Source organism: Globicephala melas, chromosome 1 (genome assembly GCF_963455315.2).
Source record: "Globicephala melas chromosome 1, mGloMel1.2, whole genome shotgun sequence".
Taxonomy (NCBI): domain Eukaryota; kingdom Metazoa; phylum Chordata; class Mammalia; order Artiodactyla; family Delphinidae; genus Globicephala; species Globicephala melas.
This window is the reverse complement of record NC_083314.1, coordinates 152,813,595-152,830,942: the sequence shown is the minus strand read 5'-3', so window position 1 is coordinate 152,830,942 and position 17,348 is coordinate 152,813,595. Positions and strand designations below refer to the sequence as shown.

Genomic DNA, 17,348 nt, shown 5'->3' with positions numbered 1-17,348 from the left:
GTGGGATTTAGAGTTTTCAGAGCTAAATATTTAAAGTGGAAATGCGGTCTTTGGAGGTGAGATAGATAAAGTTTTCACCTGGAGGTGTCCTCAGGCTCTCAGTGCAGGGATTCAGGGGTGCTCCTGTTCAGACTCTGTGGGCGGGAGAAAGATTGGGAGTATAGGATGCTTAGGTTATAAGGCAGGGGAGATGTTTGTAGTCACTGATGGCTGGGTGAGGAGGCATTCAATTCATAGATCCTTATAGAATTACCAGTTGCCCCGAAACGTTTAGCCTAAGAGAAGCCAAGTTCAAAGCAAGCTCATGTTCTTTCCTATTAGAAATCACACTACTAGTCAATCCAGGGGACAATCACATCTTCCCTTCTTGGACATGACTAAGATGGCTCATCAGTTAGGGCCCAACCTCTGCAACCTCGATGGGGCATGGATCCCAGCCTTTCAGGGTCAGTGTGGTCATGGAAGACTCTGGATCTGCTGGGGGAACTGGTCTCTCTGGAGCCTCTTAAGGCAGACAGCCCTTCTTCACATAAGGGGATGGGACTGGATCTTGTCGGACAGAATTGTCCCCTGGGAAGTTCTTGACTGTCCCAAATTCTGATGGGGAGCTCTTAAAGTCTACAGGCAGTCAGGAGGAATGGAGATGAGTTCACAGGCTCTGGTGGTCTCTGTCGTTGCTGTTTGTTCCTCTAGTTCAGCAACCTGCAGAAAGAGATTGAAGAGCGAACCAACGACACTGAGATTCTGAAGGGAGAGCAGGTGAAGCTGCAAGGAGTCATCAAGTCCCTGGAGAAGGACATCCTGGGTCTCAAGCAGGAGATCCAGGAAAGAGACGAGACGATTCAGGATAAGGTAAAGGTACATCCTGTGTCCCGCCTCAACTCCCGCCTAGACGGACCCAGGCAATGAGGACACAGCTCAAGAGACAGGGTCCCTGCCTTCCTGGAACCCATTTATTGAACTTGATGGGGGTGGGGTGAAGTGCCTACTGTGTGCTTGGCACTGGGCTAACCGCTGTAAACACATACCATTCAATTCCCCCAACAACCCCAGGGACCATGAGCCACCCAGTTGTATAGCTCAGGAAACTGGTTCCGAGGGGTAAGTATCTTGCCCAGGCTCGTACAGTTCATAGGTGACGGACTTGGGGTAACAACCTGAGTGCTGACTGCCAGGCCCCTGCTCGCCACTGCGCCAGGCATCCCAGGGTGACCATCCCATGGACTCACTCACCCCATCGCCCATGTGGTCCCCCTGGTCAGAGAGGAACTCCCCCGTGGTTGGCCCTGTAACCACTGGATACCCCAGAAAGTGGTATCATTTTTCTGGATGGCTTTCTCACAAAACACTAAAAGAAACACATCACATTTTGTGAGGCACACCACCTCCGTATCCAAAATCTCATATCCTCCTCCTGAGCAAATCCAGGCTCCGCACCCTCCTCTCCAGTCCCTCTGCCATTGCTGCCTTAGTTGGACACAACTGCTGGGTGGTTGAGAACGCAGGTTTCAGCCTAGTGAGCTAGGTTCCAGGGCAGCCTCTGCAATTGGCCACAGGACCTCAGGCAACTAATCCAAGCCTTGTTTCCCCACCTGTGGATGCGGCCCTCAGGGGCTCTGATAAGGATGAAATGAGACAGTGCGCACATATCATTTTTTCAAGTGAGCGTTTGCATTTGTATCTGGGCGTTTTTTAGGGAGGAGTCAAAGCTCTCCACAGATTCTCAAAGGGTTTTTTTTTTTAATTTAAATTTTATTGGAGTAGAGTTAGTTTACAAAGTTGTATTAGTTTCAGGTGTACCGCAAAGTGAATCACTTATACATATACCTACATCCACTCTTCTTTAGATTCTTTTCCCATGTAGGTCTTTACAGAGTATTGAGTGGAGTTCCCTGTGCTATACAGTAGGTCCTTATTAGTTATCTATTTTATATATAGTAGTGTGTTTATGTCAACCCCAATCTCCCAATTTACTGCTCCCCCCAACTCAAAGTGGGTTTTTGACGAGAAAGAGGTTAAGACCTCTAGAAAATTGCACCAGCCTCCTAACGGGTCTAACGGCCTTCCTTCCCACTTCCCATCCGGGCTCCCTGCCACCACACTCTGTAATTATTGTCACTCTTCCACTTAAAATTCTTTCACACGTCCCAACTGCCTGTGGCAAGGGGCAGCAAAATTTTTTTTTCTCTAAAGGGCAAGGTAGTAAATATTTTCAAGCAGTGTGGTCTCTGCCACAGTTGCTCAGTTCTGCCGCAGTAGCATAAAATCAGCCATAGACAAGACATCGACGAATGGGCTTGGCTACATTCCAATCAAACTTCATGAAAACATGGGCTTCCCTAGTGGCGCAGTGGTTAAGAATCTGCCTGCCAATGCAGGGGACACAGATTCAAGGCCTGGGCCAGGAAGATCCCACATGCCGTGGAGCAACTAAGCCCCTGCGCCACAACTACTGAGCCTGCACTGTAGAGCCCATGAGCCACAACTACTGAGCCTGCATGCCACAACTACTGAAGCCTGCGCACCTAGAGCCCGTGCTCTGCAACAAGAGAAGCCACCGCAATGAGAAGCCCACCCACCACAACGAAGAGTAGCCCCTGCTCGCTGCAACTAGAGAACAGCCTGCGCGCAGCAACAAAGACCCAACGCAGCGAAAATAAATAATTTTTTTTTAAGTATAAAAAAAAAACTTTATGAGAACAGGCAGCAGGTCAGATTTGGCCCGAGCGCTATAGCTTACCAACTTCTGGCCTCCGGGATAAATTCTCAACTCTTTAACCCAACATGGAAGACCCTTGCCTCTCTCCCCTCCTCCCCTCCAGGCTCACCTCTCACTGTCCCCATGAACCACCACCCTGACTCACACAAGTTGTTCTCAGCACCCTCAATACACACCACGCCTTCCATGTGCCTCCCTCTTCCACAATACCTGTCACAGTGTAGGTTTACATTTGTTGACACATCTGCTTTCCCAGCTAGTGTGTTTCTCTGTAAGGCTAGGGACTGTGGCGTATTTCTATGTGGAATCTCCGACCTTGGCAAAAGATCTTTGTGCAGTAAATGTGTGGTAATGGATAGACCTACATTCCAACTACAGTTGCCTTGCAACAAATTACCCCAAAACGTAGTGGTGGAAAACAACTGTTTTATTATGCTTGCAGATTTTGTGGGTCTGGAATTTGGACAGGGTACAACGGGATGGCTTGTCTGTGTCCCCGATGTCTGGGTCCTAGTGGGGCCTCAGTTGGGTGACTCCCACAGCAGGGGGCTGGAAGACCAGCCTCCAAGGTGGCTTCTTCATCCCCATGTCCAGCCCCTTGACCAGCATGGCTGGGAGGCTGAGCTTAGCTGGGACTGTTGACAGAGCACCAAACATGCTCTGCAGCCTGGAGGTCTCAGTGTAGGAGGACTTTTCACATAGCAGATGGCCTCCCAGAGCACGTGTTCCAAGAGAACCAGGTGGAATCTGCTCGGCCTTTTCCAAGCTAGCCTGGGAAGCTATGCAGCATCACTTGAGTTTCATTCGTTGGATACAAGCAAACCATAAGTCCAGCCAGATGCAAGGGGAGGGAATTAGACATCACCTCCTGATGGAGAAGCAGAAGAAGCACGCTCTTCTCTTGTAGAAGAGCATGTACGACAGGAGATGCTGCCCAGGTGAGCTTTGGAAAACACAGTTGACCAAAACCTATGTCTGAATGGGTGAGTGAAGGAATGTAGTCCTGGCACCGAAGCCAAGAAGTCAATGGTTCCCTCTGGTGGGGGATCCGGCCTTTGTGTCCCCAGCAAGGGGAGCAGTCTGTGGCCTCCTCAATCAGGAGGTCACAGGATTTGTGCACTTTGCCTAAAGGGATTCCGTACCAGGACCTCCTGGTAGCTCTCTCAACTTCTCTCTCCTCTCACGCACAGGAGAAGCGAATCTATGATCTGAAAAAGAAAAATCAAGAACTAGAGAAATTCAAGTTTGTGCTTGACTACAAAATAAAGGAGCTGAAGAAGCAAATAGAACCTCGAGAGAATGAGATCAAGGTGATGAAGGAACAGATTCAAAAGGTGAGAAGCCATCTGGACCCCCTGGCCTCCTTCCCAACCATTCCTGGCTGGCCAGGAGGGAATGAAAGAAAGCTCTCCTGGGACTTCCCTGGCGGTCCAGTGGTTAAGACTCCCATGCTTCCACTGCAGGGGCTGTGGGTTTGATCCTTGGTCAGGGAACTGAGATCCCGTATGCCGTTCAGCACAGCAAAAAAAAAATTTTTTTTTAAAGAAAAGAAAAAAGAAAGGAAGCTCTCCTCACAGCCCCTCCCTGCTCCCAAGGTGTGGACAGCATCCACTCCGCAGAAGAAGCCACGGGAAGGCCCAACAGGGTTTCGGTGGTGCAAAAGCAAAGTGCTTTGGGATTTGGCTTCCCCCGGGGCCTTGGGGTGGGCTTTGGACCTATTTGGACCACGGTTGCTGGGCCTTCAGCCACCAGGGGGCGATGTGTACTCAGCCACCAGCCTGTCCACCAGAAAGTACACCCCTCCGGATTCAACACTTTTTTCTCAGACTAAACATGCTGGTGGGGGCCCTATGCAAGGCCATGGTGTTTGGACTTCATCTGATAAGGAGTGTAGAAAGTCATCAAAGGCTCTTGAGCAGGAGAGTGGCAAAATTAAGAGTGTGTTCTGGGAAGCAAACAGGATGGACGCAGAGAGGAGAGAGATCAGAAGCAAGGGACGAGGGCTTCTGAGAGCCCAGTGGGGTACAAGTGTTCCCCTTCGGCCCCTCTGCCCAGTACGCAGGGCATTTCCTTATGACGTGTTTACCTGTCAGCCTCCCCACACTGGGCAGTGAGCAGCTGACAGTGGGGTCCACGGTTCATCTAAACGAGCGTGGTCCTGACCTCCCCCTCGTCCAGTTTCCCCGTTTCTCAGTCAGTGGCACCACGATCCACCCAGGTGCTTAACGTAGAAGTGTGGAAGCCATCTCGGTTCTTCCCTTCTCTTAACTCCTATATCCAAGTCACCGATGCCTATCTGATCCATTTCCAAACGATATCTCAGATCCAACCCTCCTTGCCCTCTGCTGCCATCACTCCAGTCCAAGCCTACATCATCTCTCTTCTGGTCCTGACTCCAGCCTCCAGTCTGGTCTCCACATAGAGACCACAGCAAACCCCCAGTGGTATCTCCTCCCACCTAGAATGAAGCCCAGACTCCTTACAGAGGCCCTGCGTGATCCCACCTCAACCAGCCTCTCTAGCCATATCTCCAGGCTCCTTCCCCGGCTCCAGCCTGCAGGCTTTCTGACAGTTCCGAGGACAAGCACCTTTGCTGCGCTGCTCCCCCCGCCCAGAAGGCTCTCAGATCTTCACACGACTGGCTTCTTTGCGTCTTTCACGTCTCAGCTCATGTGTCACCTCTCCAAGGAGGTCTTCCCTGCCACCCTATCCAAAACAGCCTCCTACTCCCCCTCCATCTTCTCTAACTGTGCTGAGCAAAGCTAAAAGGGTAGCAGAGTGCACCGATGGCCCAACTAGAATTGGCTCCACAAGGGCTATCGTGGAGAAAAGCAAAGCCTTTTCTCCAGGAGGCCCAGAAAAGAGGCCACGTGGTGGGATCAGTCCAGGGCTGGGACATCCAGAGAGGATATGTCCTGTGACGATGACTTTCTCCCTGGCCTCTGGGATAAGGAAGGATGTTCCCAGCTGACCACAGAGCTGCCTCCTCTGGCCCTCCTGCCATTCTTGAGTGACCTCAGGGCCCAAGAATGGCAGCCTGAGAAGATGAGAAAGAGCAGGGGCCCTACCTGCCTGGAAAGCGGATGCACCGCAGGCCCCTGGCAGTCACGGCCCCACTTCTCCCACCTCATCTGACATATTTGTCAACTGCACTTAAAGTTGGGTTGGTTGCCTTCCACTGCAGCAACACACCTGAGAGATTATTCACGTTCCCTTCAGTAACTGGACCAACCACGGCTTTGATCCTCAGCAGGGAATATGCCACCCCCTTGGGAAAGAGTCAAATAGGACCCCTCCTGCCCCACCCCAGGTGCCAGTTGCTGCCAGGGCTGATGTCTGGGCCCAGTTCCTTCCCCAGGGGCCTGTGACCTGGTGGCTTCCCTCTGTGGGTCAGACACATTAGGCCCACCTGCTGTGGACCTCCTGTGAAGTTCCTTTCCCTGCAAGAAGGAAGCTGCAAGCCCTTGGCTCCTTTGTAGGACTGAGACATCCGTGCCTGAAAACAGAAAACTTCCCTGACTCGAGTGCCTCCCCTCACAGACACTCTTCCAGCTTCTCTTTGATGAAACGTGACTATCTCCTTCCTAGGGCAGGAGTTTCCAGAACCTCATCATTTTACTTCACACTCTTTTATTTCTTCATCTAATGCAGGTTTTCTCCGCTTCGGCACTATTGGCACTTTGGGGTGGATAATTCCTTGTTGTCGGGGGGCAGTCCTGCACATTGTGAGATATTTAGCAGCACCCCTGGTCTCTACCCACTAGAGGTAGAGACAGTCCTCCCCCAGGGGGTTGTCCTCCCCCTCCCCCAGATATGCAACCAAAAATGTCTCTAGATGTGGCCACATGTCCCCTGGTGGGGCGGGGGTCAAGATGCCTCTCCCCAGCCCCCGCTCCCCACTAAGAATCTCTGAATGTGATGAGTACCACCTGGACGAGTAGATGGAATTTCCACTCCAGGAAAAGGATGCTTGTTCCCATTCACTGGCTAGTCTCCTGGCTGACCAGCCAACTACTCAAAGTTGACATATTTCTATGTCAATCTTTCTATGAAATAGATTATTTTTACTCTCGGCATGGTTTGACGCTTTGCTCATATCACTTCCTTTCTAACCTAATCCGGTCATTGCTGACTTTAAGATTGTAGAGAAAGAGGCACAGCCAGCTGCAGGCACCCAGGCCTCGGAGAAGCCCCTTTCTCTCTTGCAGTGGCCGTTTCCTTGGTCTGGGGCACCAGCATCTCACCTGGGCCACGGCGTCAGCCTCCTGACCAGGCTACCTGGCTCCAGTCTTACTCTCTCCAGTACAGCCTCTGCATCAGGCCTCCTAAGGTGCAGATCAGATCATGCCACTCCTTGGGTAAGACCTGTCAGTGGCTCCCTGAACTTTCAGGATAAGGGCCAAACTTCTGACCTATTTAAACTTCTGGGCAGGGTAAAGTCCGAGCTTCACACCATTCGAGCCTCAGCCCCAGGCTCCTGCATGACCCAGCTCAGCTGACCTCTCTAGCTCCACTCCCACTTCCTCACACGCACCCCTCCAAGGTCCAGGGGTGGCTGGACCACTTGCAGCCTGCAGAGATGTGCCAGGCTGCCCATGCCTCTGGTCCTTTCTGTGCATGGCTGTTCTCTCTGCCTGAGATTCTCCTTCCCAACTTGTCCTTAAACCCTATGCCTCCTACAAAACCCGACGGAGCGTCCCTTCCCTAGGTGCCACCCCTCAGCTGCACTGTGCACACACAGGGCCCTTTCCGCCCTGACTGCTGATGGTGTTGATCCTACTGCACGTGAACTTCTCATTTACTTCCCTCTAATCCCTCTAGACCCGAGGCTTCTTGAAGAAAACTGCCTCTCAGTCAGGTCTGTATCCCTATGCCTGTGACAGCCTGCCAGTCCTTTCTAAGGGATACATTCTTTCGTTAGCTATGTAAACATCCACACTTGCTCTGTGTCCTCTACCAGGCGGCTCCACATAGCTCTGCCAACACTGCATGTTTATCTTATCATTCTTCCAGAGGCAGGTTGTTTCAGGCTCTCCTCCCTTCCCTCAGTCTTGCTTCCCGTGGCCTTCTATACCCGCGATGCATTCATTTATTCATATGTTATTCATATGAATATTTATTGAGAGCCGCTTTTATGCCAGGCGTTGGGTCAAAGGGCTACTCTGTTCGTGCAAAATGCTTCCTGTAATTAGGCTAACATTCTTCCAAACGCTGCCCCTTCCTGTCCAGGATGCGGCTCCCTAGGGCCTCCTGGTACCCGAGAAGCTGGCCGGGAGCCTTGAAATCTGGCCGAAGGGCCTGCGTTAAGCTAGAGGGGTTACTCCATCCAGCCAGGAAAAAACCCCGTGAACTCCCCATCCCCCTCAAAATAGTCAGCAAACCTCTCGATCCACCAGATCCACCAGATCTGGCGTGTCAGTCAGACTGCACTCCTTGGCTTTTGGTAGGAGTTAAATCAAAGACGAGCTCACCTACAGCTGATCTCATTCTAATCAGAAGCTCTGATTGTTACTCACCTGTCCTTGGTTGATACCCATGTAACAATGAATAAAGAGTCAGAAGCTCATGGGTAGCTTCTTTTTTTTTTTCTTTTGAAGATGAGGCCCTCTGAAGTTGTATTTTTCAGACCTTTTCAACAGAATGATGAGGCAAAGATTCCTTCTCAGCCTCCTCTTTTCTGTTTTATGCCTTAGACTGGGGACACCTACATGCTGGTCCCTCAAAACTTTCTGCTTGAGGGTCGGCCCTGATGATTTGTGGCCCCAGAGGGTCAAGATTCACTCATACAACTTCACAAAGTAGGACAAGGAAGCTGCTTTTCTGCAGAACCTTGCCTCAGGTTACAGGTTCCAGTCAATTTATAAGGAATTCAAGAAAAGAAGGAAGGAACAGGGAAACTAAGGGCAAAAAATTCATAGCCGGGCTATAGAAACACATGATCTGGGTTAACATTATCAGCCAAGGGGTGGGGAGCTTTGGGGACGGCGAGACGTAAGAAGAAAGGTTCCTTCCAGTGTGGGAACTAGAAGGGAAGTGCCCTGGTAGCAGGGGAAACATTCCCACTGAAAGACTTCAGTTCTCAAATATAATTTTCATTCTCTGACTTTCTTCATTGAGGTACCACTGGTTTATGATGTTATGTAAGTTTCATGTGTGCAGCATTATATTTCTTTTGTTGTTGTTGTTGTTGTTCTTTTATTTATTTATTTATTTACTACTTTATTGGAGTATAATTGCTTTACCATGGTGTGTTAGTTTCTGCTTCATAACAAAGTGAATCAGTTATACATATACATATGTTCCCATATCTCTTCCCTCTTGCGTCTCCCTCCCTCCCACCCAACAGCATTATACTTCTACTTCCATATGTACTACAGCGTGTACAGTTTCCATCCGTCGCCGTACAGTTGCTCCCCTTTACCCATGTTGCCCTTGCCCTGCCCTTTTCCCTCTGGTAGCCACTACTCTGTTCTCTGTATCTGTGTGCTTGGTTTGTTTGGTTTGTTCATTTATTTTGTTTGTTTTTTGTTCTTTTTCTAATTGAAGTACAGTTAATTTACAATGTTGTGTTCGTTTCAAGTGTACAGCAAAGTGATTCAGTTATACATATAACTTTCAGGTTATTTTCCATTATAGGTTATTGTAAGATATTGAATATAGTTCCCTGTGCTATCCTTATTTACCTGTTTTATAAATAGTAGTGTGTAGATGTTAATCCCAAACTCCTAATTTATCTCCCCCCACTCCACCCCCGCTATCCCCTTTGGTAACCATAAGTTTGTTTTCTATGTCTCTGAGTCTTATTTCTGTTTTGTAAATAAGTTCATTTGTATCATTTTTTTTAGATTCCACATATAAGCAATATCGTGATATTTGTCTTTATCTGACTTACTTCACTTAATATGATAATCTCTAGGTCCATCCATGTTGCTGCAAATGGCATTATTTCATTCTTTTTTATGGCTGAGTAATATTCCTTTGTATATATGTACCACATCTTTATCCATCATCTGTCGATGGACATTTAAGTTCCTTCCATGTCTTTTATATCCCAAAGGTGAATGAAATCATACAGTATTTGTGTTTCTCTGTTGGGCTTATTTCACTTAGCATAATACCCTAAAGGAACCCATCCATATTGTTGCAAATGGCAAGATTTCATTCTTTTTTATGGCTGAATAGTATTCCATTTGTGTGTGTGTGTGTGTGTTGTGTGTGTGTGTGCGTGTGTGTGTGTACCAAAGTTTCTTTATCCATTCCTCCATTGATGGGCACTTAGGTTGCTTCCATATCTTGGCTATTGTAAATAATGCTGCGATAAACATAGGGGTGCATATATCTTTTCAAATTAGTGTTTTTGCATTCTTTGGATAAATACCCAGAAGTGGGATAGCTGGATCCTCTGTTATACAGCTATTCTTAATTTTTTGAGGACTCTCCGTACTGTTCTCCATAGTGGCTGCACCAATTTACATTCCAACCAACAGTGCACAAGAATTTCCTTTTCTCCACATCTTCTCTAACCCTTATTATTTCTTGCCTTTTTGATAATAGCCATTCTAACAGGCAGGAGGTGATATCTCATTGTGGTTTTGATTTCCCTTTCCCTAATAATTAGTGATGTTGAACATTTTTCATGTGCCCATTGGCCATCTGCATGTCTTCCTTGGCTTACTTTCTTATTCTTGACTCTTTTTCCCCTGTTGTCTGTAGATGGAAACTGAACTGGAGCGTTTCCATAAGCAGAACACACAGCTGGAGCTGAACATCACAGAATTGTGGCAGAAATTAAGAGCTACTGATCAGGAGATGCACAGAGAGAGACAAAAGGTGTGAGGATTTTCAGAGTCCGGCAGCTCTTGGATTCAGGAGCTGGCGCCTGTCTGCAACGGGCAGCTGGCTTTCAAGAGACAGAGCCAGCCCGTAGCTAAGATACACCCGTTTTAACTCGCATTCTTTACTTGTTCACAGCCCTGCCCTATTTCAGGCTCATGTAAATTTACGTAACTGAATCCATCTGAGACTATAAAATGACTTTGAGTATAGTGATCAAGGAGGTGGGAAGCCAGTGTTATAGGAATGCTCACAACATTGGCTTGTGTGGCCTGGGAAGGAACCTGTTCAGAGAGATCATCTGTAGTCGGTGGTTAAAGGCTTGGCTGCCAAAACAATACTGAGCGAAGAGGACCTCAGAAATCGCCTATTCTGGTCTCTCTATGTAATAAACAAGGAAAGCAAGGTCAGAGAGATTAGGAAGTTAGAAACCTCACCCAGCACCCACAGCTAGTGAGCACATACAGAGCCAGGGCTGGGAACCCAGTCTCTGGTCCTGGGCCAGGACTTGGCTGCACCCTCACCCCCTGGCACAGAGCACCTCGTAACGTCGGTAGAATCAGATTGAATTTTTCCACCCCTCACATTAAGGATTGACTCTGTACTGGGTAATACTAGAAGCTGCAGAGCTATCAACGTGAACGGATACAGATCCTGCCCTTCACAAACTGAAGAGGTTGACAGGTGATCTGTGGCATGTGCATAGTAATTAGCAGCCAGCCAAGGCTGAACATTATGGAACGTGAATAAAGAGCTGTGAGAGTGAAGAAAAAGGAGAGTCTCTCTAGGTCAGGGGTAGGGGAAGATGGGTATCTGAGAATAGCATGATGGAAGAGGGAGGACGTAGCCCAAGTTTGCAGATGAACCAGTCTGCTCAATTTTGTCATTATCTTCCCTACCCACTCACAGCAGCCCTCAGGAGGGAGAAACACTGGGTGAGCTAACAAAGGGGCAGGGAAGCCCTGGCGCAGGGGTCTGCAAGAGAGAATCGATGCTCTGCATCTTGGCTCCGAAAGGAGTAGGTGACCACTTGCACCTCTTTTAGCCTTTTAAGGCCTGTGGTCCTGGAAGGAATCTAGAGCCAATAAAGGAATCAGTGTGTGCTGCCTCCTAAAAATGCAACTGTTCAGGCCAGGGACACAGGAGTTTTAGGGCCTCTCCCTCTGGGCGAGGTGCCCATCTAGGCCTCTGGGCCCTGTGTGGCCCCTGGTGGTCAACGGTGAAGTCCTAGATGAGGTGTCTCTTGTCCCTTTAAGCAGTCACAAGGCTGCAGCCCCTGACCCTGGAGAGTCCCTATAGGGCTAGAAGTAAATGCCTCTGCTTGCAGGAGCGGAACTTGGAGGCGCTGGTCAAACAGTTTAAGACGGACCTTCACAACTGTGTGGCGTACATCCAAGAACCCCGGCAGCTGAAGGAGAAGTTCCGCGCTCTCTTTGAGAAGTACGTGCAGCGGGCAGACATGGTGAGCTCTGCCTCCCTTTCCGCCCTCCCCTGCCCTCCAGGCTCTCCCCTCCCTCACGGTGAGCTCCTCCTGCCCCATCAGGTGGAGATCACAGGGCTGAACTCGGACCTGCAGCAGGAGTACAGCCGTCAGCGGGAGCACCTGGAGAGGAGCCTGGCCACCCTCAAGAAGAAGGTGGTCAAGGAGAGTGAGCTGCACCGCGCGGATTACGTCCGCATCATGCAGGTACCTGCACGCGCCCCTCAGTTCCCTCGAGGCTGGGCCGTCAGAGACAAGAGAGCCTGTCAAGGGCCCCTCCAAGACCACTGTCCTCAGGGTTCCCCAAATGTCCAAGGGACCCACTAGCTTTCTCCAAAGCTCCTTCTTTGACCTGTCTCCTCTGACCCCCCCAGAGCTCATCCTGGCGGTGACCATGGCCCAGAGCCCTGCCAAGGAGGTTTTCTAGGCACTTCCATGCCCACTCCTGCCCCTCCAAGATTCGTTCATTTCTGCCCCATCTCACTTCACCAGCCACCCGTTTCTTTTTTCTACTCCCATCTTTATCCAAAGCACTCCTGCATCCTGCCTCACTCCTCTCCTTGGGCCAGGACTTGGCTACACCCTCACCCCCTGGCACAGAGCACCTCATAACGTTGGTAGAATCAGATGGAATTTTTCCACCCCTCTGGACTTTGGCCACGTGACTTTAGCTCTCCCAGTTACTCTCTTCCTTCTCCTCTTTTCTGTTTCCAGCTCTTGTTTCACCTTACTTTGTTTTGCTGCTTTTTATTCTGCTACCTGTTATCACATGGTCCCTGCTGGCCAAGTTCTCTCCTGGGAACATGCCCATCTCCTCCCACCTCCTCCGGCTTTTCTGGTGCCTCAGGTCCCTACTCTTATCTCTCGGGTCCAGAGCCAACCACACCCACCCTAAGTGTTGGCCTCCCCTCGCTTTAATGAGCTCTCCACGCCCACCTCCCCGGACTCTTCCTAAGGCCGTTCAGAGAGCCTAACCCCATTACTGCCACCTCCACTTACACACGCTATCAGACTGCCATGCAGGATTCTGCCGCCAATTTCTCTTCGGGTATCGGTCTCACCTAAGGCAGTTAATGTGAATTAATATCAAAAGAGAACATCAGAATCGCATTTATAAGGCATGTACCTTTTTATGTTCCTATTTCTTGAATGCTGTAATTAAAATGCTGGAATGGGGATGGGCTGCAGTTGGATTGAAACAAATCAGTTCCGAACACAGCTGGGCAGAGCACACTGCAATTCAGGCCAGCCCCAGGCACGGCAGGTCTCATGCCACCTTACAACCAGCCCCTGCTTAAAAGCAGCCCACACCATTAAGCAGCCCACTGCCCAGCTCCTGAGCCATGAAAGCAGTCGGAGGCCCAGAGATAGGAGTAGATTCCATTGCTGGGACCCTTAGGCACCAGCAGCTGATACACAGAGCCATTGCTAAGGGTCTCGAGTGCTCCGAGCATGGAGAGTCCCCGGGGGCGCTGCAGTGCAGCCTGCGGGGCAGGGGGACCAGGGAGACTGTAGGAGTGGTTGTCAACTGGCGACATTGCTGAGCTCTCATCTGTGACTTGCCACCAGGGCACAGGCCTGAGGGGTCCTCCAAGGGCTGAGTCCCTCTCTCCATGACAACCAGACTCCCAAAGCAAACGTCAATCCTAGGAGAAGAAGGAAAAGGAAAGACCACAGCCTAGGTGACGGTGTAAGCGTCAGCATGAGGCTGCTCAGGACAGGCAGAAGGGCCTCGTTTGCTCCCCCCTTCCCCAGGGGCCACATGCCCACTCCTGCTGGGCCAGGGTGAGAGTTGGGGTAGCGGGAGCAGAGGAGACCCAAGCAGGGCTTCTGCCCAACGCTACCACTCCCTGGTGGCTGGCAGAGGGAGCCATCAACAGGGAGAAGCCCGGAGAGTGTTTGCTCAAGCAGCATTGTAAACCTGTGTGCTGCGGAGCCCTGTGGATGCACAGAAGCGCCACAGGCACCTGCAGGGGGCCAGAGGGGGGTCAGGACGCAGGGCTCTGGGTTCCCATCACCTGCTCAACCAGGGAGACTCCTTGCTTACTGCGGTGGGCTCTGTGTAAGATTTTGTTTGGAAGACTTAAAAAAAGAAAAACTTTCAAAACTACTGTTCTGGATGATAAAAGTTGTTTCCTTCTTTGGTCTTAAGGGCCAGGCAAGGTGGCAGGCCTGGAGAAAAGAACACAGCCCTGTCTTTGTACAGACCCAGTTTCCCCTCCTGCTGGCCAGTCTTGCTGGGGGAGGGGCGGGGGCGGGTCCTGAACTTCTCCAGGAGCTGCCTTCCTATCTGTAAGAGAGGAAGAAAACATCAACCTCAGCCAGTTACTGCAAGGATTGAGTGAGCTAACTAACGTCAAGCATTGGCCACTGGCCCTGTACAGAAAAGGTGCTCCAAAAATGCTATTTTCCTTCCCTTCTTCCGAGCAAAAGACTTACTCAGGAACCAAGGCAGGGCTTCCCTGGTGGCGCAGTGGTTGAGAGTCTGCCTGCCAATGCAGGGGACAGGGGTTTGAGCCCTGGTCTGGGAAGATCCCACGTGCCGCGGAGCAACTAGGCCCGTGAGCCACAACTACTGAGCCTGTGCGTCTGGAGCTTGTGCTCCACAACAAGAGAGGCCGCGACAGTGAGAGGCCCGCGCACCGCGATGAAGAGTGGCCCCCGCTCGCCACAACTAGAGAAAGCCCTCGCACAGAAACGAAGACCCAATGCAGCCAAAAATAAATAAATAAAATTTAAAAAAAAAAAAAAAGAACCAAGGCAAAATCTAGTAGGAGAGCCTGAAAGGCCATCACAGCACAGACTGGGAGTGCCTATGGGCTTGAGGCACAGAAGACGGGACAGTACAGATGATCCCAGGCCCCCCAGCTGGTGGCCTGGGGTGCCCATTGCTTTGGTATGCGTTTGTAAGGAGCTGCATCTGCAGGTACCGAGGCCCTGACACTTAAGTCTCAAAAGGCTGAGGAAGGCTGGGGCAGACATGGCATCTGAGAGAAACTTGTTAGAAAACACAGAAAATGAGGTCACTGTCTCATTTATATGTTCAGATAGGAGCACGGGGCCTCCTCATTCATTCTCCAGCATGACTGCCGATACTAAAATAAGAGTTGCAATGGAATACAAACATCTAGGACACGTACTTTATTCATTCAGGACGCGTATTTTGCGGGCTTCTTACATGCCAAGCTGCGAGCTGGCCGTGGAGGATTCCCAGATTAATGTGATGGCTTGCCTACTCTCAGCGAGCTCACCTAGGGAACTTGAGCCAGACACAGATAAGCACTGCTCCGTGCAGCGCATCCAGGGTGGTAAGCTCACCGGAGAGGGGGGCTTCAGCTAGGGGGCATGGCACTTGAGCTGGGCCTTGAAGGGTGAGTAGAGGGGGTCAGGGAGCAATGGGGGAAGAGCCTTCCAGGCTGAGGACACAACCTGAGAACAGTCAGAGAAGAGAGAGGCCTGTGGGGTGTTTGGGGACCCAGAAATCCCCCGACGTAACTTTATTGCAGAGCATGGGGGAAGGAGGAAGGGCCCTTTGGAACGGTAGGTAGCTTAGGGTCACGTTGAAAGGGCTTTCCGTGTCACACAAGAAGCATGAAGTTTATTTTATAAGCTGGTGCCCCCTCAGGTTTCTTATGTAGGTAGGGGTGTTACCTGTTCCGGAAAGGTTACTTCAGTGGGCAGGGGGGAAAGACCAGTGGGGAAAGGCAAGAGGCAGGAAAACCCCTTCGAAGATGACTCCCATGTTAAAGGGAGATGACAGGCCTTGGGAGGGGAAAGCTGTGATGTCAGAAGATGTTTCAGAGTAGAGGTGATGAATAGAAGTGGGTGGTTAGATGTGAGAGGAAGGCTGAAAGAGGAGTGGAGAAATGGTTCATTTGTGCAGTTAGGCAGATGGCGATCCCACCAACTGCGGGCTCCGGAAAGACGCCACTGAGTGGGGCTCCCAAGTTTTCGGACTAAATCCATTGCCTGCTTTTTCCCCACTAACCAGACCCTGCTGTATTCTTAAAGGTGTCAACTCAAGGTAGGCCAGCAGGGGGTGCTCTAGGCATTTCCTTTCTGCGCCCTTCTCCCTCGGAGTCGAAGTTCTGTCAGCGGGTTCCCGTGTGAGGCTCTCTGGCATTGCCCCTCAGCCAAAGGCAGTGCTGGACAGCTTGGCGTAGCCTCTTTGTTCAGAAGCCTTTCTATATAAACAGACCTTAGCATCCCCGAGCCAGCCTCTCTCACATGCCCCAAGTCCTGGCGCTCGATGGACCCAGGTCAGATCTTCCCTGCAGAGGAGCTGGCTGGGGGTCTGGAGGATCAGAGGGGCCTTGGTAGACCGTTCTGACCAAGGGGGGATCAAGAACAGAGAAGCTCAGCAAACCTGCTGCCTTCACGTTTTGACTTCACAAAACGACCCAAGGCACTTACAGTCGACCTCAGTGTGGCCTCTGGACTCCTCAGAGCACGGACCACCCCGGAAGGCCCTCTTAAGGCAGCCCCACTTGTACATTTCAGGGGCTCCCTCGGCCTCCATACCATGTGAGGTGTTGACGGAGGTGACGTACAGCAGAGGTGAGAGTGGAGTCTGGGAGGCAGCAGTCAGAGGCATCAAGGCACCTGGGGGCGGAGGCCACCAGGTTCGAATCCCAGCTCTGCCACCCATGCACAGCCTCGGCTTCCTCATAGGCAGCTGAATCCCATAATACCTTCCTGCTGAGGTGGTTGTAGGGATTAAACGAGGCTGTGTATGCAGAGTGTCTGACACAGTGCAGGAATCCAGTCCACCCTTGGAGTTGTTATCTTGTTCTTATCCTCGTCATCAAGCATTTGGCGGCTCAGACCCTGCTGGCTCCCTCTTGGCTCGGGCCTGAAACACTCTTCCCTGCTCCGCCCCTCCCCCAGGCTCCACAGGGAGGCTTCCTCACACCCGTGACCGCCCTGCGGGCCATCTCTCTGCACTGGATCCAAGCTGGCCTCCCACGTCTGGCACAATAAGCACCTAACAGGCTTTCTGTTTTATGAATGAACCAACGGAGCAGAGGAATCGGGCTGCATTGAGTCCTGGGCCTCAATCACACTCTAGTGAGGCCTGAGTCGTGTTCTGCAGACCTGTCTTAGGTGACCAGCCTCGTGAAGGTGTCCAGGGCTGGCAGTGGCGTCAGAAACATGCATATCAAAAGGTACCAGGAGCCTGAAGTCCCAGTCACGGCGACAGGGCTGTCAGGGTGGAGAGAATGGCAGGGGCTCCACGTGGGGCCATTACAGTAGCAGAGGTGAAAGATGCTGAGAGCTGGTTATGAATGAACATGAGATTCAGTTCAGACACAAAGT

At 50.8% G+C, this 17,348-nt stretch overlaps 1 protein-coding gene across 1 annotated transcript in view; it reads left to right on the top strand.

Moving 5' to 3' along the window:
- Nucleotides 1-17,348, top strand: part of CFAP57 (cilia and flagella associated protein 57) — a 76,377-nt gene that overhangs the window by 50,230 nt on the left and 8,799 nt on the right. Inside the window, exons 16-20 of the mRNA XM_030866856.2 lie at nucleotides 694-852; nucleotides 3,910-4,053; nucleotides 10,433-10,549; nucleotides 11,880-12,014; nucleotides 12,096-12,239. Coding sequence (XP_030722716.1) covers nucleotides 694-852; nucleotides 3,910-4,053; nucleotides 10,433-10,549; nucleotides 11,880-12,014; nucleotides 12,096-12,239 — 699 coding nt within the window. The remainder of the gene's footprint in view (nucleotides 1-693; nucleotides 853-3,909; nucleotides 4,054-10,432; nucleotides 10,550-11,879; nucleotides 12,015-12,095; nucleotides 12,240-17,348) is intronic.